The sequence below is a fragment of the Poecilia reticulata genome, chromosome 1 (assembly GCF_904066995.2).
Source record: "Poecilia reticulata chromosome 1, P_reticulata-male-v2, whole genome shotgun sequence".
In the NCBI taxonomy this organism is placed as follows: domain Eukaryota; kingdom Metazoa; phylum Chordata; class Actinopteri; order Cyprinodontiformes; family Poeciliidae; genus Poecilia; species Poecilia reticulata.
Window position 1 is genome coordinate 580,744 of NC_088830.1, and position 20,922 is coordinate 601,665.

The 20,922-nt window shown below is 41.4% G+C and overlaps 1 protein-coding gene across 7 annotated transcripts in view; it reads left to right on the forward strand.

Annotated features, from left to right (window-relative positions):
* The first annotated feature begins 19,432 nt into the window (after positions 1-19,432).
* Positions 19,433-20,922, forward strand: part of ern2 (endoplasmic reticulum to nucleus signaling 2) — a 95,728-nt gene continuing 94,238 nt past the window's right edge. For 2 of the 7 annotated variants that reach the window (XM_008405687.3, XM_008405727.3), the window contains exon 1: positions 19,433-19,771. In XM_008405687.3, the coding sequence (XP_008403909.2) occupies positions 19,682-19,771 (90 nt within the window). In that variant the 5' untranslated portion in view covers positions 19,433-19,681. Of the gene's footprint in view, positions 19,772-20,408; positions 20,647-20,922 lie in introns of those variants that run through there. The other 5 variants (XM_081605194.1, XM_081605178.1, XM_081605146.1 and 2 more) reach the window with 4 other exon arrangements.

The window sequence follows — 20,922 nt, forward strand, 5'->3', positions numbered from 1 at the left end:
TTTGAAGCTGCTGGTGCCTCTTGAACCTCAAGGTGGAGGATCCTTCAGAGGCTTGCGGTGCATGAACCTACTATTCGGCCATCCATAACCAGTGCTCACAAGCAGAAACGGTTGCAGTGGGCCTAGCCATACATGAAGATTAATTTTCAAACAGACTTGTTCACTGATGACTGCTGTGCAACCCTGGATGCTCCAGATGGACACAGTAGTGGATTGGTGGTGGATGGCCACCACAGGGGCACGATAAAGGGGTGAAAAGTGATGACGAGTCTAGACTCGTCATCACTTTTCCCCTAGGGGTCAGGGCCCTGACCAACATTAGGCCCTCCACAATTTAATTATTTATATTTTGTTCATAGACATAAAATAAAATAAAAAATTGGGGTCCTGTCAAATACAAAATTAATCATATTGTATTTTCAAAGATTGTTTTTAGCAGTAAAAATTTTATGTTTTCCCTCCCAGACCAAAAAACACACATCCGTTTTTTCTCTGAACCCCCCTGAATCTGCTGAAATGGTTCGTTCCTGCTTGGAGCGCTTAACAGTGACGTATGCAGAAGCTGCAGCTGAATACAGCGGTGACTCTGGCAGTAACTATGCTGCTAAGAAAAGTTATAAAATCAGGTTTTCAAAAACAAAATAGAGGGAGAGAGAGAAAAAGGCAACTGCTGTTACAAATTATCATAATTTACAAAATTATGCAAAGTTGGCATTTTTAATGGACTTTTAATGCAACTTTTAGAGCAACTTTGCATTAAAAGTGTCATTATTTACCGAATGACACTTCATGATAACTGTCATAAACATTCATAAAGACTTCTTTATTTTCATGACAGGTATTATGTCATGTTTATGACAGTGTCATGTCAGTCTTATGCACACCCCTTCAAATAAAGTGTTACCTAATAGTTCATGACTTGAAAATTATACTGACCATCATTTGCATTGACCATTTTAAGAAAATCTCAGAAAATATCACTTGGATAGTAATTTGGAACACGGTGTATATGTAACACAGATGAGAAGGGTATTTTATGTATTGTCATGATCCGTATTTATATGTGTTTATTTTCAAGTTTCTGTGTGATCCTGTTCCCTGTTAGTCCTGTCTCTGCGTCTTTCCCCGTTGATTGTCTCCCAGGTGTGTCTCGTTCCCGTGATTGCCCCGTGTGTATTTAGTCTCCCCTGTTGTCTGTGTTCTTCGTTGGGTCCTTGTCAATTGAATGTCGATAGTTGTAGTCCTCGTCGATTCCTGGTCAAGAGTTTGTCTTTGGTCCCTGTTGATTGTCTGTTTATTTCCTCCGTCTCCGTGCTGCCAGTTTCCCTCGTGTTGTTCCCCGCTGTTCCTGTTTTTCAATAAATACTTATATTTCCCGCTACATCCTGGGTCCTGCCTGCGTTTCACTCACCGGAAACCACCGCCACATGACAGAAGGACCCGACCACGACCAATACCGGTGAGCAAGGCTTTCCATCATGGACCCAGCAGACCGTCGTTCCCTGTTAAGGGAGATCAGGAGATACGACGAGGAAATAAAGAAACCATATTCTCCGTTCACCCGCCTCAACGCCGCCATTCGGATGGTGATCCACCTAGACAGGTGGATCCAGCTCCTTCCTGGGTTGGGCTTGGAGGATTTTTACCAGGAGGTAAAACTGGAGCTGGAGACGGTAAAGGCTGTGCTGGCAGTGAGACCTAAGCCAGCTCCGTCTCTTCCCACAGCCTGCCCGTCTCCAGCCGCCACAGCCTGGTCGCCCTGTCCTGCGCCCGCTGCCGGCGTGCAGCCCCCCGAGCCTCCCGAGTCCGCCGCTGTCGCGGCGCCCGAGCCTCCCCCGGAGTTTCCCGCTGCCGGCGCGCAGCCGCCGGAGTTTCCCGCTGCCGGCGCGCAGCCGCCGGAGTTTCCCGCTGCCGGCGCGCAGCCGCCGGAGTTTCCCGCTGCCGCCACGGTCTGCCCGTCTCCAGTCGCCACAGTCCCCGTGGTGATGGGGTTTCAGGGGGCTAGACTGACTCCTGGTCGTCAGGCGGCACGGCTGGTGGCATGGCCTGCTCCGTCAGAGCCTTCAGTCGGCTGTCCTGCCGGTCAGCCGTCCGAGCCTGCCGCTGGCTGGCGTCACCATCGCTTTGGGCCGCCGGAGGTCCCGGTCCCGGGGAACCGAGACGACCGGATGAATCCCTGGTGGGGGACTCGTATGGCGATCTGCCCACCAGGTGTCGGGCCACGGCGTCACCATCGCTCTGAGCCGCCGGAGGTCCCGGCCCGGGGCATCGACGTCGCCGCCGCCCTCGACCACCGGAGTTTCCCGCGTCCGCTGCCGGTGAGCAGCCGCCGGAGTCCGCTGCCGGTGTGCAGCTCCCCGAGTCTCCCAGTGTCCCTCCAGAGTCTCCCAGTGTCCCTCCAGAGTCTCCCAGTGTCCCTCCAGAGTCTCCCAGTGTCCCTCCAGAGTCTCCCAGTGTCCCTCCAGAGTCTCCCAGAGTCTCCCAGTGTCCCTCCAGAGTCTCCCAGTGCTCCTCCCGAGCTCCCAGCGCCCGCAGCAGCCGGCGCTCCGCCAGAGCTCCCCGAGTCCGCTGCCGGTGCGCAGCTCCCCGGCGCTCTGCCCGAGACTCCGCCCGGCCGTCCTGCCGGTCCCCCGGCCTCTGCTCCGCCCGAGCCCACGGCCTCTGCTCCGCCCGAGCCCACGGCCTCTGCTCCGCCCGAGCCCACGGCCTCTGCTCCGCCCGAACCCGAGTCTCCAGCGCCTGCAGCAGCCGGCGCTCCGACCGGCACACCGCGGCTCAAGCTCCGCCTCCAGCGTCGCCGCCCACCGCGGCTCAAGCTCCGCCTCCAGCGTCGCCGCCCACCGCGGCTCAAGCTCCGCCTCCAGCGTCGCCGCCCACCGCGGCTCAAGCTCCGCCTCCAGCGTCGCCGCCCACCGCGGCTCAAGCTCCGCCTCCAGCGTCGCCGCCCGCCGCGGCTCAAGCTCCGCCTCCAGCGTCGCCGCCCGCCGCGGCTCAAGCTCCGCCTCCTGCGTCGCCGCCCGCCGCGGCTCAAGCTCCGCCTCCTGCGTCGCCGCCCGCCGCGGCTCAAGCTCCGCCTCCTGCGTCGCCGCCCGCCGCGGCTCAAGCTCCGCCTCCTGCGTCGCCGCCCGCCGCGGCTCAAGCTCCGCCTCCTGCGTCGCCGCCCGCCGGACCTCCCACGAGAGGTCTACCTCCTGTGCCGTGGTCGGCCCCCGGAGGGTTTTGCGGTGTTAGTTTCGTTTTGGATCTGTTTTTTGTTTTCTGGACTCTGGCCCTCCTGCCGTCGCCCCTCCGCCCACCCTGTTGGGTTGTTTTTTGTTTTTTGGACTTTTCTTGTTGGGCGCCTGGTAGTCGCCCCTTGAGGAGGGGGTACTGTCATGATCCGTATTTATATGTGTTTATTTTCAAGTTCCTGTGTGATCCTGTTCCCTGTTAGTCCTGTCTCTGCGTCTTTCCCCGTTGATTGTCTCCCAGGTGTGTCTCGTTCCCGTGATTGCCCCGTGTGTATTTAGTCTCCCCTGTTGTCTGTGTTCTTCGTCGGGTCCTTGTCAATTGAATGTCGATAGTTGTAGTCCTCGTCGATTCCTGGTCAAGAGTTTGTCTTTGGTCCCTGTTGATTGTCTGTTTATTTCCTCCGTCTCCGTGCTGCCAGTTTCCCTCGTGTTGTTCCCCGCTGTTCCTGTTTTTCAATAAATACTTATATTTCCCGCTACATCCTGGGTCCTGCCTGCGTTTCACTCACCGGAAACCACCGCCACATGACATGTATATTAGATGACTGGGCCAATAGGTTCGGCTATCGGAGCATGGTGGGGTGTTTAAATGACACACAAAGGCAGTTAAATGAATTTAAAGAACTGGCTATAGTGACATAAACCATAAAATTGACAAACAGTTGTACGAGACACACAATTATGAAAATAAAATTACACACAATGAAATACAAGAAATAATAAAAATACTTGGCCAAGTGCTAGTTCTCAGTTTTAAATCTTTTGCGTGCACCCTGGTAATCTGAATTCTAAATAGTAATAGGCAACAGATTAATCAATTTCAGTTCCAATTAGGTTCAACTCAACGCCGTTCACATGAGGAGAATTTCCTACACAGCAGTTTGAATAAAAACTGGTCCAAAAGGTAAGGTCAGAAATTCCAGGATTAAACAATAAGAATGAAAAATGTCAGTCAGTGGTCTCACTCATAACCAACTGTGTGTGAAGATATGAGTGATACAGGCCTACCACACCACGGGGTGCAGCAGGACTCCAAATGGAAAAGAATGAATCCAGTTCTTTCTAAGTCCAGGTGGGAAGGCTGGTCATCGAAGTCACAGGGGGAATCCACCTCAGGAACAATCCAGCATAAAAAAAAACCTGACCTGTCAACAGACAGGACCAGCAGAATCATAGAATTTTATTAAGCTGTTCTAGCTTTAATCCTTAAATCATGTTTCTGTAGACATCATATTTGACATCAATTTGTTATCAAATAATTTGCAACAAAACAATTCTCCTTTACCTCAATGCAGTATTTCACTACATTGTCAATTTACTTTTCTGTAAATTGCAAAAGCATTTTTCAAACACAATATTAAACATTACATTTTACCCAAAACCAGTAGCCATTAGCTCTAACAATGCTCGGCAGAAAAACTGAAGTTCAGTCTTTTTTATTCTCACTTCACAACTTCCAGCTTAGAAGTCGGATGATAAACAGCCATTCTATCCCATTTTATGTGGGTTACATATTCACATATATTTTTCGAGATGCCTCATCTGTTCCAGCCTATTTAGGGCATTGGCGTACTCTTGTGATGAATTTTGCTTCGTTTTGAACCAGAGAAGTCCCCTTCCGGACCTCCATCTAAATTTCACGTCATCCAGGTCACGTGTCTGAAACCCAGCAATATTGGTATACATTAGATATGTATATATGCAGGTAGATGTGTATGTGTACGTGTGTACGTATTATTTTCATCTGGTTGAGGAACTATTTTGATTTAGAAGGGGAAGATTATTTATCTTATGAATTATTGAATGGAAAAGAGGTATGATTACATAAGTCAAACTTCTCACAGTTAGTGAACAAGTGGTGGATTTACATGCATTTGTAAACTTCTGGAAAACCAACAGCCTTCAGATTCTTAATGGGACATGCAAGCCTTTTCTAACAGTCTCTGAAATGATAACCTTTTTCAATCTGCATAGCTTCTCTAATTAAAACGAGGAGCTAACATTCACAAATGACATTGAAATAAATTCCAGTCCAACATCTGGTCTGAGGTGATGCCTCTCGAACCTGTTGGAGGAAAAATGCCCCAACTTCAGAAGATGTGCTTTTATCTTAACAGTGCTCTTTGGTTCCTCCTATCAGTGTGAAATTTCTCATATTGTTCAGATCTGCCATAACTGATTGATACCTGCTGGCCTCAGGTTTGCAACCATTTCCTGACTATGAGAAACCAGCAACCTCCTACGGTACATTAGGTTTTCTGTCACTTTAATATCTCTGCAATTGATGCATATTTGCATATAAAATAAGTCAATAGAGTTTCAATTACAATTTTAATATCTTTGTGTCATGTGGTAGATCTCAGCCGGCTGGTGAGAGAAAAAGCAAATCTTGGTCTCAAAGTTTGGGCACCCCTGCTGTAGAGCCTCCCTGAAGGAATAACCTAAGTATGTCATAAAATAAATAGATTCAAATGCTCTCTTGATGTTTGTTATGGTTTTGGAAGCTCAAGTTTAAAATAAAACCAACATTACAAATAAAGATGAAGGAAACAATTGGGCTTTTTTACGGCAACCTCAGGAGCCATCAGTGAGAAAGCTGCTCACGCAAACAGACTAAAGCTGCTACTTACTTGATACAGAGATGGGGTTATGATGAGCTGTCTGCACAGGGACGCTCCCCTTTTCATCCAACTACTGAAGCCTTCTCCATCATGTCAGGAAGAACAACAACAATCAGTTGGACAATTAAGCCATTAGCTAAGAAAGAGAAGACATGTTTCTACCAGCAGGGAGTGAAAGTGAAGATCTTCCTCTTTAGGTGAAAGGTTGAGCTGTAGGATAAGGAGGGATTGAAGTAAGTATTATCTGTGGCACATGGCCACACTAACTGATCCAGAGAAAAACGTGCCAAGTCACACACCGCTTGACCTCTCGTGCTGGAGGGACTTTTACCGAGTAGCAGAAATACAGAATGGGCCTGCTCCAGGATCGGTCTTGTGGACCAGTATAGGCCCTACATAGCCAGCACTAATACATACTGTAGCAGACCCACCCCACCCCCCAAAGGAAGGATTGTGGCTTTACTGATGAACAATGGGGTTTATCGGAAGTAAACTATGAGTTTAACCGTAAGAGCTGTATGTACAAACACACATAAAAAAAAGACAGTATAAGCTACAAACCACAATCTTACAACCGTAACATCTGAACTTAAAATAACGTTCACCACTAAATATCAACTCTTATTCAAAAACTATAACCTATTTGACTAAAATCAAGCAAATTCACAATTTCAACCGATCAATATTAGAAATATCCTTATTTACAAAATAAATATACATTGTTAGAATTGCGTTGAAGCCCCCTTGTGTTGTCCAAACAGTTGCCTGCAGAATTTTATGTTTCCTGCACAAAATTATCAGTAAATGCCGAAAGAGCTTGGCAATGTTGGATATATGGAAAACACAAAACTTCATAAACCATAAGACTGCTCTGAAAGCTAAAAGTGGTGCATTTTCAAACAATTTTTTTTCTATTTTTTATTGGTTTATTAAACTTTCAAATTGCTATGCAAGTCATTGATGTTTTTACTATACAGAATACACACAGAAAATTAAAAAGTGTTAGATTTCCAGTGTAAGTGTTAAAAATACAGTGTTAATTCAACACTTGTTTTGTCTAATTCATCAACATGAGTGTTAAGTTTCCCTAAAGAGTTTGTGTTATTCCAAAGAGTTAAATAAAAGCAATACTGTCCGGTGTTGATTTCAAAATTAACACCAACACTAGCTCAGTTTGGTGTTTATTTAGAAATCAACATAGAAGAGTTCATCCCACAGTTGTAACATATTTGTGACGTCACTTCAGGGGAGGAGTTACAGGGAGGGTAGGGGGTGCAGCAGGCCCCTAGCACAGGACCAGAGGGGGGCCCAGATGGGAGGCAAAACATGCCTTTAGGGATCCAATTCTTTTCTGACTAGAGCTGTAAAAGGATGGCTCTCTCTTGTTAAAAACTGTGTACAATGCCCCAGTAGCTTTTATAGTAGGGTGCCCCATTGTTGACTCATGGTTGCTAAAAACTTTACCAGACTGACTGATTTTAGTGACATAGTGGGTGTAAAATATTGAATAAAATGTGCTACATGATTGGATTTATTTTCACTCTTACATTTAACTTTATGGCACACAAAACTACAAATGAATTGTCCTTATTGTCTCCAAGTGCATTCTGGGTAAAGCTTGTCACCAACGTCATCATCAGTCACTTGGAAACAAATGGCAAACTAGCTAGAGAATTTCTACGCACTAGGTTAACATGATTTGAATTTGTGTTGTTTCATCATTAGTGACCAGTAGCCTGATGTTTCTGTTGTTTTCTTGGTTTGTTGTACTTTATGTCAGATGGATTTCAGAATGACATAGTCGCATAGTGTGGTGATGTTGAAGAGGATTTTAAGTTATAGTATATTTTTGGAAATGTCTGGCCCTATCGTCCTCTTTTGGATCCCAGGTCCTCCCGACGGGCCGCGTGTAGCCACACAGACAAACAACAATGAGTGTTGACGACACAGAATGGCAGAGTTTAATTCAATAGAAGACAACGTATGAAATTACAACAGAATCTGCAGAACAACAGAGACATACATTCATTTACCTGAGACAAATGGAAAGAAGAAGAAGGAAAGAAAGAAAAGCAAAGACGTCTTTGGAGAATTGCAAGAGCAAATCTAATTTGTTACTTCTGTGTAGAAAGTTTTATAGTAAAGGAGTATTCTTGTCTGTAATTTATTCAAATAAGGCGTATATTTGCTCATCCAACCAGGAGCTGTCTCTGACCCTCTTTCTAAAGCCAGGAACTCCCTGCAAGTCACAATCTAAGGCCATTTGTCCCCTTTATCTAAATAAAGTGGAAGCAGAGCTTCTCCTGAACTCCTGCTGTTTTATGGCTTTTCACGGATCTGTGTGAAAAGCTGGAACTTCTCCTGATTGTTTTCCCACACAGACAAAGGGCAGATCAAAAGATCTTTGCAAACGATCTGCTGTAACTACAGGTAACATAAAGGTCAATAGGCCAGAATAAGTTATTAATTTTAAAACTATAATTAGGCTATTTCAATCAAGACGTGTTAAGTTTTAAAACTAGCATGTTCTAAATTTATTTTATTAACAGTGATGAAACTTGTTAGCTCCACTGTTGCGGGCATGTCCATGTTGTAAAGTTAAATTATCATGAGCTTTACTATTTGGGCCCGGTCATTAGCCCCGCCCCCCGGCCCGACGCCGACTTGTTCCGCTACTGGGTCACATGTTTGCCTGAGGAGCGGAGGCAGCAGTATGGCGTCTTGTCTGGAGCTTAACAAGGTAAGTTCCATGTTAAAATGATCATATTTTTGACTATTTTTTATGGAGGCATTAATTTTCCGTTTACGCAAGAGTATGGATTCATATACATAGTTCGCTTAACGTACGTTTATTTGTTTCGATATCACAGTATATACGACTGTTTATTATCTTAACCGAACATTAAAGCTGTCAGGAAAATCTGGAGGCCATTTGAGTTACATTATTTAGTTGTGAAGGTCGTTTTCGGCTGTAGACTGCAAAACGGTGGAGTGGCTGTGCTGGACCGTTGGCTTGATCTATGCCACATGTGATAAACTCCAGTCCTGAAGGACCACTGTCCTGAGTGGACCAATATAGACACTTTCAAAGTGTTGAATTAAACTCTGTAGGAGTTGACTGAACACTTCCAAATTTGCTGTGCATATTCAAGATATCAGTAATGTCATTCTGACTAGTCAGAATGTTAATTTATCTTAAATAGAAAACTGTAATTCAAGATATCTCTAATTCATTTGGAGATATCTGAAAATGAATTTTGACTAGTCAAAAATACAATTCAAGATATCCCTAATTTAGTTTTATCTAGTCATTATTTGCTTTTAAGATATCTATTATTTAGTGTCCACTAGTCAAAACTACATATCTCCTATCCAAAAATACATTTAAGTTATTTTGAATTATGGAGAATTATGACTACAGTCAAAACTAAAATCGCGATACCTCGAATTTACTTTATGACTAGTCATAATTCAATTGTAGATATCTGAAATGTGTATTTCAGATAGTCAGAAAATCATTGTAGATTTCTTGAATTGAAGTCGCTATGTAACTCAATGGTAAATCTGATGTCATTTCAACTAGTCAATGTAATTAGAGATATCTCAAATAGATATTTTGTTAGACAAAATATAATTAGAGGTATCTACGAAAACGACTAGTCATAAAACAACTTGAGATATCTGGAATGTAAGGGCAGTAAAACAGAATTTATTTTATAATGGCCTGCCACCAGGGGCCGCTAATGAGATAAATTTTTACAACGCTGATGCAACTTGTCTTCCATTCCTTTGGTCGTTAAACTGCCGTTTGGAGGAGGTGATTGATTCAACCTATCGGCTAGGCAGTGTTAAAGGAAGAGTATCTGAATTGGTTACATTTGGAAAAAAATCTGGCTCTCTCTTCCTGTTGAAATCCCGGGTTCTCTCGACGGTGGCGCGTGGGCACAAAAACACAACAATGCGTGATGATGTCACAGAATTGCAGAATTTAATCAGAAGAATAGAGACAATAGATTCATTACCTGAGACAAAGAAGGTAGAGAAATAGGGCAAAGATGTCTTTGGAGAATTGCAAAGGCAAATCTGATCTGTTACTTAGTGCAGAAAGTTTTATAGTCAAAGATTCAAATAAGGCATATCTTTGCTCATCCAACCAGGAGCTATTTTAGAGAGTCTTAGACCTTCCCTTTTTCACTGCCCAGATCAAAAGCCATTTGCTCCTTCGTGTTAAACAAAAGAAGTGAAGGGCCTGTCCGGGCCTCCTGCGGCTCTACAGCCATCTGGGCAAAGAGAAACAGAGGAAGGAACTTCACAAATAGCTGTGAAACTGGAATCTCTCTCGCTTTTCTCCCTACATAGATTCTCAGGAACAAACTTAAATTCTGTAATTAGTTCAAGGAAAGGTTATCTCCAGGAACCCAATTTGTTCTTCTGCACTCAGCAACCTCAAAGATTTAGTCCTGCAATAAACCAAAAAGTAATACATACAATCAACAGAATAGAATGGAGTAAAATTCCTTTTTTTAACCTACTATAATATTCAATCCTAAGTATAAAAATTAACACAATCATTTTCCAAAAACCCCATTCACAATAAACTTAGGCAATTTTCTAATACTAAATAAAACATTTTCATGTCACACAATTTCCATTTGATTCTGATATAGTCACAGATAATACAATTTTGAATAGATTCATCATTGACTAAATTAATAATTCTAAAACTAAATAATACAATTTCCAGTCTATTAATAACACAAAAAAATCTTACAAATTAAATGTTAGTGGTTTAAAACATTCTGTTTTTACACCATCCCAGATGTTCACGGAAGATTTCTCATCCTGCTTATGTGAACCGACCAAAGTTCTCTTTCCCAGAGTGATTCAAGTGATATTGCTTTGCCTTCCCGCATATGTTAATTTTATGGCCTCCTGTCCTCTCTGATATCTCCCCAGGGGTCCCAGCGGAAGCTCTCCTGCAGATCTCTATTTTCCTTTTCCATTATTTCAATACTTACCCAGCAATAGTTTAGTTTTAAATCACTAACAGAAACCTGTTCAAAATTAAGAAATTTGTTCAAAAAAGTTTAAACCATATTAAACACTAAAAATAATAATTTTTCCTCAACAGCAGAAAACATCCAACCAAACCACAACCTCAAGATATCATCATCCAATTCTCTATGCAGCATTTCCGCAACTTGATCTGGAAAATGGCAAAGAATTCTGACTACCTGAAGCAAAGAAATCTCCTGTTCAAAGAAGATTTTTCAGTGGAAGACCGTGAGAAACGGAGCCAGCTGTGGCAACAAGCCCGCAAGGATAAGAAGATCGCATACTTTGTAGGACAACGAGCTTTTGTGGACGGCAAGGAAATTGAATAACTGTTATGTTGGATCCCATTCAACTTAATATGGAGGAAAGGTTCTATGTTCTCAGTTAAGTTTGACTAAAACTCAGACACTTATCTTGTTTGTTTATTACTATGTTAAAGTTCTTCTCAGTTAATGCTCGAGGACTGAGGGATATCATTAAAAGGAAACTATTTTTGTTTGCAAAAAATTGTGGTGCTGAATTTTGTTTGTTTCAAGAGACTCATTTCCTTGATAGTGACTATAAATTTTGGAAAGATCAGTGGGGAGAAGACTTGTGGATGGCCCATGGAGCTCATAGGCCATCCACCGTACAGCAGGTACATTAACTTTGAAACACAAATTTAATAGCAGCATCATCTTCACCAAAGACGACCCAGCTGGACACTATATTCTCACAGTTATCACATATGATAATTCTTTCTTTCTTATTGGTAACATTTATGGTTATAACAATGCTAAGGAAATTGTCAGGCTGTTTGAAACTTTGGACTCCAATATTGATGCTCTTGTTAAAAATGTTTATGATATTAAGATAATTTTAGGAGATTTCAACATTACTGTGAATGATGAGGTTGATCGGCTCGGTTTGTATTTCCCCTGATAGAACTACTAAAAGGAACCCTGCATATTGGAAGATGAATAACTCCCTTCTTAATGACAAATCTGTCTATTTAACAATTAAAAACAAAATTACAGAGTACCTAAAACTAGCACAATCTGAAAATAATTATGGACGTTACTGGGAGCTTTTAAAATATGACTTAAGAAAGATCTTAAGTAAAGCTGGGGCAAGTAGAATAAAAAAAAATAGCATAAAAGAGGAAAACTGCTTGGTCTCTGAGTTGATTTCATTATCCTCTACTCTTTCTGAAAATCTATCTGAGCAACAGATGGCCAAGTTACAAACCCTTCAGCTTAAACTTGATCAAATTTATATTAAAAAAGCAACAAGAGTTTTTATATGTTCACGGGCCAAATGGTTAGAAGAGGGGGAACAAAATTCTAGCTACTTCTTCAAACTTGAAAAGCAAAGTCAAACAAAAAATGGTATTACTAAACTTAATTCAAGTGGCGCATTTATTGATGACCCCAAAATGATTGCAATATATGTGAAACTTTTTACAAATCATTGTATGAGTCTAGACATTCTCCTGAGGAACATGATTATTTATTTAACTCCTTAAGTGGCACAGAAACAATTGGTGACCAAAACAAAATATTATGTGACTCTCCAATCACACCTGACGAAATTAAACAAGCTATTAAGACTCTTAAATCAAATAAATCCCCTGGTACAGATTAACTTTATAAGATGTTCTCAGAAGAACTCACTCCATTTTTACATTCTGTGTTTATTGAAAGCATTAGTAATGAAACACTCCCCCATCACTTTCTCAAAGTTGAATTACTCTAATCCCAAAACCTCAGAAAAATGCATTAATTTTGGATAATTGGCATCCTATCTCTTTACTTAACAGAGATTACAAAATTTTAGCCAGCTGTCAGGCAAAATTTAAAAAAAAAAGTTTTTAGTGATATTATAGAGGATTCTCAAAATGGCCTTATGGCTGTAAGGCATATTATTGATAACATAAGATTGGTTCTTGATATCTTAGACTAGCGGTTCTCAACGTGGGCAGTACCGCCCCCCAGGGGGCATTCAGAGGACGGCAGGGGGCGCTGGCAGACATTTTTACAAAAGGGGGGCACTGGGATGCCAAACGTTGAAGTTTACCTTCGACGTTTGGTCGAAGGTAAACTTTATACCTTAAATGCCCAACAATGCCAGTTTACACTTTGAGCAACTTGGTAAAACTGGATTGTGAAACATTAAACCATGCTTGGCTGCAACTGTATCGATGGCAGCTCTTCTTCTATTCAGTGTTTGTTAGCTTCTGTTAAGGAAGAATTTTTATATTACAATTAAATTTAGCAAAACTCTGGCTCTGATTCTTCCTTTTGATCCCGGGTTCTCTCGCTTGGCCACGTGTGGGGACAAAAACACAACAATGCGTGTTGACGTCACAGAATTACAGAATTTAATCCAATCAGAAGAAAGTATAAGATAGTACAGGAAACTCAAGAAACACAGATACAAACATTGTTACCTGAGACAAGAAGACAAAGAAATATCAAGGACGTCCTTGGAGAAAGAGCTGGTGCAGAAGTAAAATAAATCAGCTTTTTCTGAATTGTTTCCCTTGTACACAAACTTTTATACCTGTAGGCGTGTTTTCCTCTTTAATGTATTCAAATAAGGCGTAGCTCTACTTGACCAATTGGAAGGCATCTCTGGCCCTTTTAAATTTAGAAAAAGTCCCGCAATTTGTTCACAAGATCAAACACCTTTTGTTAAATAAGGTAGAAGCAGACTCTCTGAATTCATGGTGGTTTATGGCTTTTCACAGATCAGTGTGAAAAGCTAGAACTTCCTACTGATTGTTTCCCAGACAACAATGGCAAACAATCTGCTTTAACTACAGTAAAATAACTAACTACAGTAAAATATATATCAATAGGTCAGAATATGTTATAAATTTTAAAACTATAATTATGGTATTTCAATCAAGTCATGATAAATTCTAAAACTAACTTATTTTAAATTTATTTTCTTAACACTATCCGGCTCTACAGCCATCTGGGCCAAGAGAAACAGATGAATGAACCTCACAGGTAGCTGTGAAATTCTGGTTTCTCTTCTGCTCTGCCAGGAACAAACCTTTAATACTGTATTTTAATTCAATGAAAAGTTCTCCAAAAACCCAATTTGTTCTTCTGCACTCAGCATCTCCAAAGTTTAGTCCTGATATCAAACAAAAGCAATAGATAATATCAACAGAAAATAATGAAGTACAATTCCTGTTTCTAATTAGGAATTAGAAACAAATAAGAATTAAGACATTCATTCACCATAAACCTAAGTATTTTCTAATACTAAACAAAACATTTTCATTTGATTCTAATATAGTCAGAAATAATACAACTTCAAATACATTCATCATTGACTAAATTAATTCTAAAACAAGATGATAGAATTTTCAGTCAAAACATGTTATTAATAACTAAGAAAAATGTCTTACAAATTAAATGTTAGTGATTTAAAACATTTTATGTTATATTCAGTTTTTTTCACCATGTCAGATGTTAGTTTTGGAAGACTTCTCATCCTGGTTACGTGAACCGACCAAAGTTCCCTTTCTCAGAGTAATTCATGTGATACTGTCCTCCACCTTCCTGCATATGTTAATTTATGACCTAATGTCGTTAATGATAAGACCCCAGGGGTCTGAGCCGAAGCTCTCCTGCAGATCTCTATTCTCCTTTGTACTTTAAATACTTAACCCAGCAATAGTTCTTCGGGTTTTAAATCACTAACACAAATCTGTTCAAACTTAAGAAATTTGTTCTAAAAGGTTTAAACTGTGTTAAACACTAAAAATAGTCATTTTTCCTCAACACTTCTGTTAGCTTATTGGCGCAGCTCCGTACTCCTGCTACTGGTAGATAAATACCCTCACTGTGTATCCCTCTGAAAAATTAGCCCATTTAAATAAAGAAATAAAGAAATCCCTCCATGAGTGATACCACAATAGAGAGCGTTCATTTTATAGCGTTAACACGGTGCTGTAAGTGGTCCGGTATGAAACGGGGGTGATAGAACAACACAGCACTTTTAAATTTCAATAATCAGAATGCAGAAATTGTTTCCGTTGTTTCAAAACGTTTATGTCAGTCTGCCTTTTCCCCATCGATACGCTTCCCGACCGCCCTGCACCTTAGGGGCTTAAAAAAAAAAGACGCGCACATTGCGCAAAACTCTGAAACAGAAGAAGCGGGACATAAAAACGGAACGACGAACTAGATGTGAATTATTGCATAAAAACAGAGAATCCGAAGCTGAACAGTGAAAAAATCAACACATGACGTGAAACACATGACGTGAAACACATGACGATTAGGCGGCGCAGCAGGTGATGAGTGAAGATTACTGATGGTGAGTGTCAATAAACGATAAAATAAATCTAGCAACAGGAAAGAAACTAAAGTGGACATAGCAATAAATCAAGAGAGGATAATATTAATCAAAGGAAACTAAATGGAAATGAATGAAGAACAAAATGCAAGAATAAACTAAGAAACTAAAGTAAATACAGAGGAATAAACTGGTATGGCAAGACCTTTCGAGCAATAATTAATACAGAGACTGTATGGCAAGAATAAACAGACACCATTTCCAGATAAAAGGTAAAATAATATTGTTAAAGTGCCATGGGTTTGTTGAGACCATATCTAGTACTGAGAATAAATATATCTTACAGACCATAACAGTAAATAACTTATCACTTATTTATGTTTTTAATTAGATTTGATATATTTATTTCTTCAATGTTATTTTTCATGTCAGTGTTAATGTCATGAGGCTGATGACTCCATGACACTTTCAATTTGACTCATTAGGATTTGATTAAGAACCAGATTTGATCTTTATAATTTCTGTCCAGTAAAACTATTAATCTATAAATCAATAGACAGGTCTATATAAAGATATAATCCATGTTTCTGTCTCATATTTCTATGGCATTAAAAGGACCTGGAACTTTTGTTTTTCCACTGAAAGCTCTGGTTTGCACAATAAATGTCATGTGGGTGAAGTTTTATGGATGATACTCTGATGTCCCATTCTCCTGAAGGCAGCACAGAGCTGCACCACCAGAAACTCACAGAAACACTGAAGAGAAGAAGAGTTATGATTAATGTAGTTACAGTTCTATCCATGTTTTAATGTTGCAGAGCTCAGTCGTTTTGCAAATAGTTCAAAGTTTAAACTGGCATGTTGTTCATCTTTTATCTGGTCATTTTGTGGAATATTTAACAACTAGAAAATGGCACAAAATAAGAATATTTTTTCCACTCTGATTGGCTGCTGTTATGCCTACCAATTTTAACTTGAATGTTCCTTAGATTTTTCATAGATGCCTGTGAAAATAATTTCTATTCCCGTGGCTTTTTTGTTCTCTGGGAAATTATCTTGATGGTAATACAGAAACAAGCATAAAAATCAAAACATCTACAATAGTGATGGTAATATTAATGATAAAATAATGGTCAGTGCAAAGTAGCCTGCAAATTCTTTGGATGGGGCGGTGAGGGACCTTAATAAAGGCTAAGGGGGCGTTGGCCCAGGGCTGCACAGTGGCGCAGTTGGTAGAGCTGTTGCCTTGCAGCAAGAAGGTTCTGGGTTCGATTCCCGGCCTGGGGTCTTTCTGCATGGAGTTTGCATGTTCTCCCTGTGTATGCGTGGGTTTTCTCCGGGTACTCCGGTTTCCTCCCACAGTCCAAAAACATGACTGTCAGGTTAATTGGCCTCTCCAAATTGCCCCTAGGTGTGAGTGTGTGTGTGCATGGTTGTGTGTCCTGTGTGTCTCTGTGTTGCCCTGCGACAGACTGGCGACCTGTCCAGGGTGTACCCCGCCTCTCGCCCGAAACGTTGGCTGGAGATGGGCACCAGCACATCTCCCGACCCCACTGAGGGAAAAAGGGTGCAAGAAAATGGATGGATGGGGCGTTGGCCCGAAAAAGGTTGAGAAACACTGTCTTAGACTATCCAGAAATGGTTTCATCTAACAGCTTTTTTTTATTTTTAGATTTTCAAAAGGCATTCGACTCAATAGAACATGAGTTCATCTTCAAAGCACTTGGCTTATTTGGTTTAGTAGAGAATTATCAAAAATCAATTTGCACACTTTATACTTATGGAAATAGCTCAATAAAATTACCTCATGGAACTACCGTGAGGTAACTATGGCACAGTTGGTAGAGCTGTTGCCTTGCAGCAAGAAGGTTCTGGGTTCAATTCCCAGCCCGGGTTTTTTTTCTGCATGGAGTTTGCATGTTCTCCCTGTATATGGGTTGGTTTTCTCCAGGTACTCCGGCTTCCTTCCACAGTCCAAAAACATGACTGTCAAGTTAATTGGCCTCTCCAAATTCTCCCTAGGTGTGAGTGTGTGTGTATGGTTGTGTGTCCTGTGTGTCTCTGTGTTGCCCTGCGACAGACTGGCGACCTGTCCAGGGTGACCCTGCCTCTCGCCCGGAATGTTAGCTGGAGATAGGCACCAACAGCCCTCCTGACCCCACTAAGGGACAAGGGTGTATAGTAAATGGATGGACCCTTTTTGTTTCTTCTCCCTATGCAAATCTGAGCTGAAAAACTAAAAAACTATGAGTCAACTAGCTGATGACACAACTCTGTTCTTACAAGATAAGTTTCAAATTTATGTTGCACTTAAACTTCCAAATATATTTCCAGTAGCCTCTGGTCTTAAACTTAACTTATCTAAATGTGAACTTCTTCCAATCAATAGTTGTAATGAATTATCTTTGTCAGAAATTCCAGTGAAGTCTGAAGTTAAATATTTTGGGATAACTATAGTTAAAGAGCAAACAGCAAGAATTAGCAAAAACTTTGATCCAATTATACGTCAACAAAGACATAATCAATGGCTACAGAGGGCCATAGTTTGTCACTGGTCGAGTTCTGCAAGCTGCATGAAGAATTTCCACAAAATAGTGGAAGTAGTAGTCCTTTGTAATTTGCTGTAAAATGTGTATATTTTTGACAGAATTCAATATATGACTTAAATACGGTGTATACATGATCATTCCCAATTCAAAAGTCAGTGCAAATATGTTTTTTCCCTGTGATTTAAATTCCATACGCTTGTGTTTTCCCCCTCTGACATACAAATCCAAGTTCAAACAAATTTGACAAATTTCTCAAATAGTCAACACTGAAAGATAACTGAAAGTTTTACTTTCTTAAACCCATAAAGTAGAGTTCAAAATATAAAACACGTCAGAGCTCTATGTGTTAAAGAAATCTAGTAAGTGGAACCAACTAAATGAGGCTGCTATCATGTTTTGTAGTGTGTGGAGTGGTTCGCAGCTGAGTGTGAAGCGCATCAGTGCCTCCAAATCTGAGGCCATGGTCTTGAGAAAAGGGCAAAGTGCTTTCTCTGGTTCGGGGAGGATGTCCTGCCCCAAATGGAGGAGTTTAAGTGTGTTGGAATCTTGTTCACAAATGGGAAAATTGGGGCAGAAGATCAACAGGCGACTTGGCACAGCACCAGCAGTGAAGCGGGTGATGTACCAGTCTGTCATGGTGAAGAGAGAGCCGAGTCAAAAAGTGAAGCTCTCAATTTACCTGTTGTTACAACCCCTCCCCAACACAGCGAAGGATAAATTCAAGCACTCGGTGTAACACAAAAACTATAATCACTAAGCAGTTAATGTCAATAGTTTCAAGGTATCCAAAGCCAAAATAACAAAGCACCCCCTTTTAACTATAAAATAAAATATCACTTTCTAGAAGTGTGTGTGCACATAAAAGACATAGACGAAAGATAGAATCCATAACAGAGTAACTGAGTGATGCTATCATGTTAGTATGTACCAGACTCTCTGAGGAATATTTCCAGTACCTATGGCACAAAGTATTAAGGCAGTTCTGAAGACAAAATGGAGTACAACCCAGTATTGGCAAGGTGTACCTAATAAAGAGGCCGGTGTGTGTATAACCCCTTCAACAAAAAAGTTAAAAATGAAATAAAATTAAAATGAAAAAACTGTCTGTCATATTTTAACTGGAAAATGTGGTATGGGCTTTGTTATTGTATTCAGATCTTGTATATCATTATGGTTTTATTGAACACTGGAGTGTTACCTAAACATCGGTGTATGAAAAACAAGTGTTTAGGAGAATAGGAAAAAACACTGTGATGAAATAAAAATAAAAACTTTTGACAGGCAGATGAAGAAGAAAAATTTTACCTTCTGAAATTAAATTTAAAAAAAGTTTCATTAAAAGACCACACAGCCCTTCATAATGCAAAGACCCTTCCTGTCACTGGTGTGTGTGTGTGTGGGTGTATGCGTGTGCGTGTGCGTGTGTGTGTGTGTGTGTGTGCGGGGGTGCGTAGGGGTGTGTGTGTGTGTGTGTGTGTGTGTGTGTGTGCGCGTGCGTGTGGATATATTGGATGTGCAGAAAAGAGAACAATTAATCCCTCCATCTTTCTATTTCACAAAAAGGCTTTCTTGTTGCGTTTACACTTGTCCTGTTGTCTGTTTCCACGTGTTCCAGTTCTTTCCATAGCCCCGCCCATCATGTTCTCAACACCGTTTCTGATTGGTCGAGCCACCCATCGTTAGTTTCAGGACAGCGGCTCCTCCTACCTCTGCTTTCCTCCTGACTGTTTGCTGCTGACTCTACAAGGTCCGTCCCAACACGGAAATGTTGGAAAGTGCCGCTTTTAGGGATGTAAAGCGACACTTTAATTGTCACCACCAGATGTTGGACGTTCGCTACGCGGCAGACGGACCCTGGAAATGAATATAGAGTTTGACCTCTGTTGCTAGTTTAGCAGCTTTAATTGAGTCCTCTTGTTTGTGTCAGACCACCATGAAGTGGACGATTTTAGGGGTCATGGGGGTTCTAGAACTCATTCTGCTGTCTCTTCTCCTGCTGTCCTGGGAAAACAAACTTCTTCAGGTAAACTTCACAGCTTTAAATTGTATGTTTCTATTGCTCTCAGTACGGTTCGTGTTCTGTCATTTATGTGCACAGAGGGGATTGGCGCAATTGGATTCTGCGGCTATTTCAGGCTCCAGTAAGGCTCCAGTTAGTAGCTGGTTGGCCAGGGGGGAGAAAACTCTATTAAGACAGTAATAAAGAGTGTGTACGTGCGTTTTTACGGCTGTTCGCGCTCATGAGTCTCCCAGTGCACGGTTTGGTTCCAAGTTTGCCGGGTTCAGTTGTTCACCTGGACACCGGCGCAGTTAAAAGGCTGCCCTCACTGGGTCAACATGGGAGCGGTATACACACACACGCACTGTCGCACACACTGATACAGCGCTTGTCACCTGACAGGACATCATTTGTCCCATTGTCTCGTCTCAACAAAGTTTAATATAATTTACATACAATCTAATCTTATTGTTGACATAAATCTAGCCTAATCCAAGCCCTTACTTAAATATTTATTTTTTGTTGTTACTGTATTTAGTGATTTGCTTGTTTATTTATTTTACTGTTATTCAAGAAAATAACAGAAAAATACAAAAGCTATTTAATCCCTACTGACCGCCAGAGGGCGGTGCTGAAAGCACTGAATGTTCTGTAAGCGCATGCGCCGTTCGAGCAATAACGTCAACAGAGTCACACCTGTGACACATCGGATGATCAATCAGAGGCTATATAGCATGACGTCATCCGTGTTCCTCTTTTCTTCTCACATGCGGTTCGCTTTCTATGGCGTACACCTCTTGGGTTTCTGGATCTTTTCGCCGTCGTTGGACGCCCGACTCCCTGTTGGCCGGAGTTGCGGTGTATCGCCCTCCGAGGGCTGCGACGGATCTTCGTTTAAGGTTCTGTTTGCTGGTGATGACAGCGTTTACGCCTCCTCTCCCAACTCGCAGCTATAACCACTGTGTTTGTACACATGTTGGAGCTTAGCTAACGGTGTTAGCCTTTCGAAGTTTGACGTTTCGTTTTAATTGGTCACGGTAGCGTCTCGCCCCCTCTCCCAATTTTCGCCGACCTTATAAGCAAATTCTTATTACTTTGATTGGTGACGGGAACCTTTTGCCCCCTCTCCCAGTTTTATTTTGATTTCGTCCTGCCCGGACGTGGCTGACTGCGTC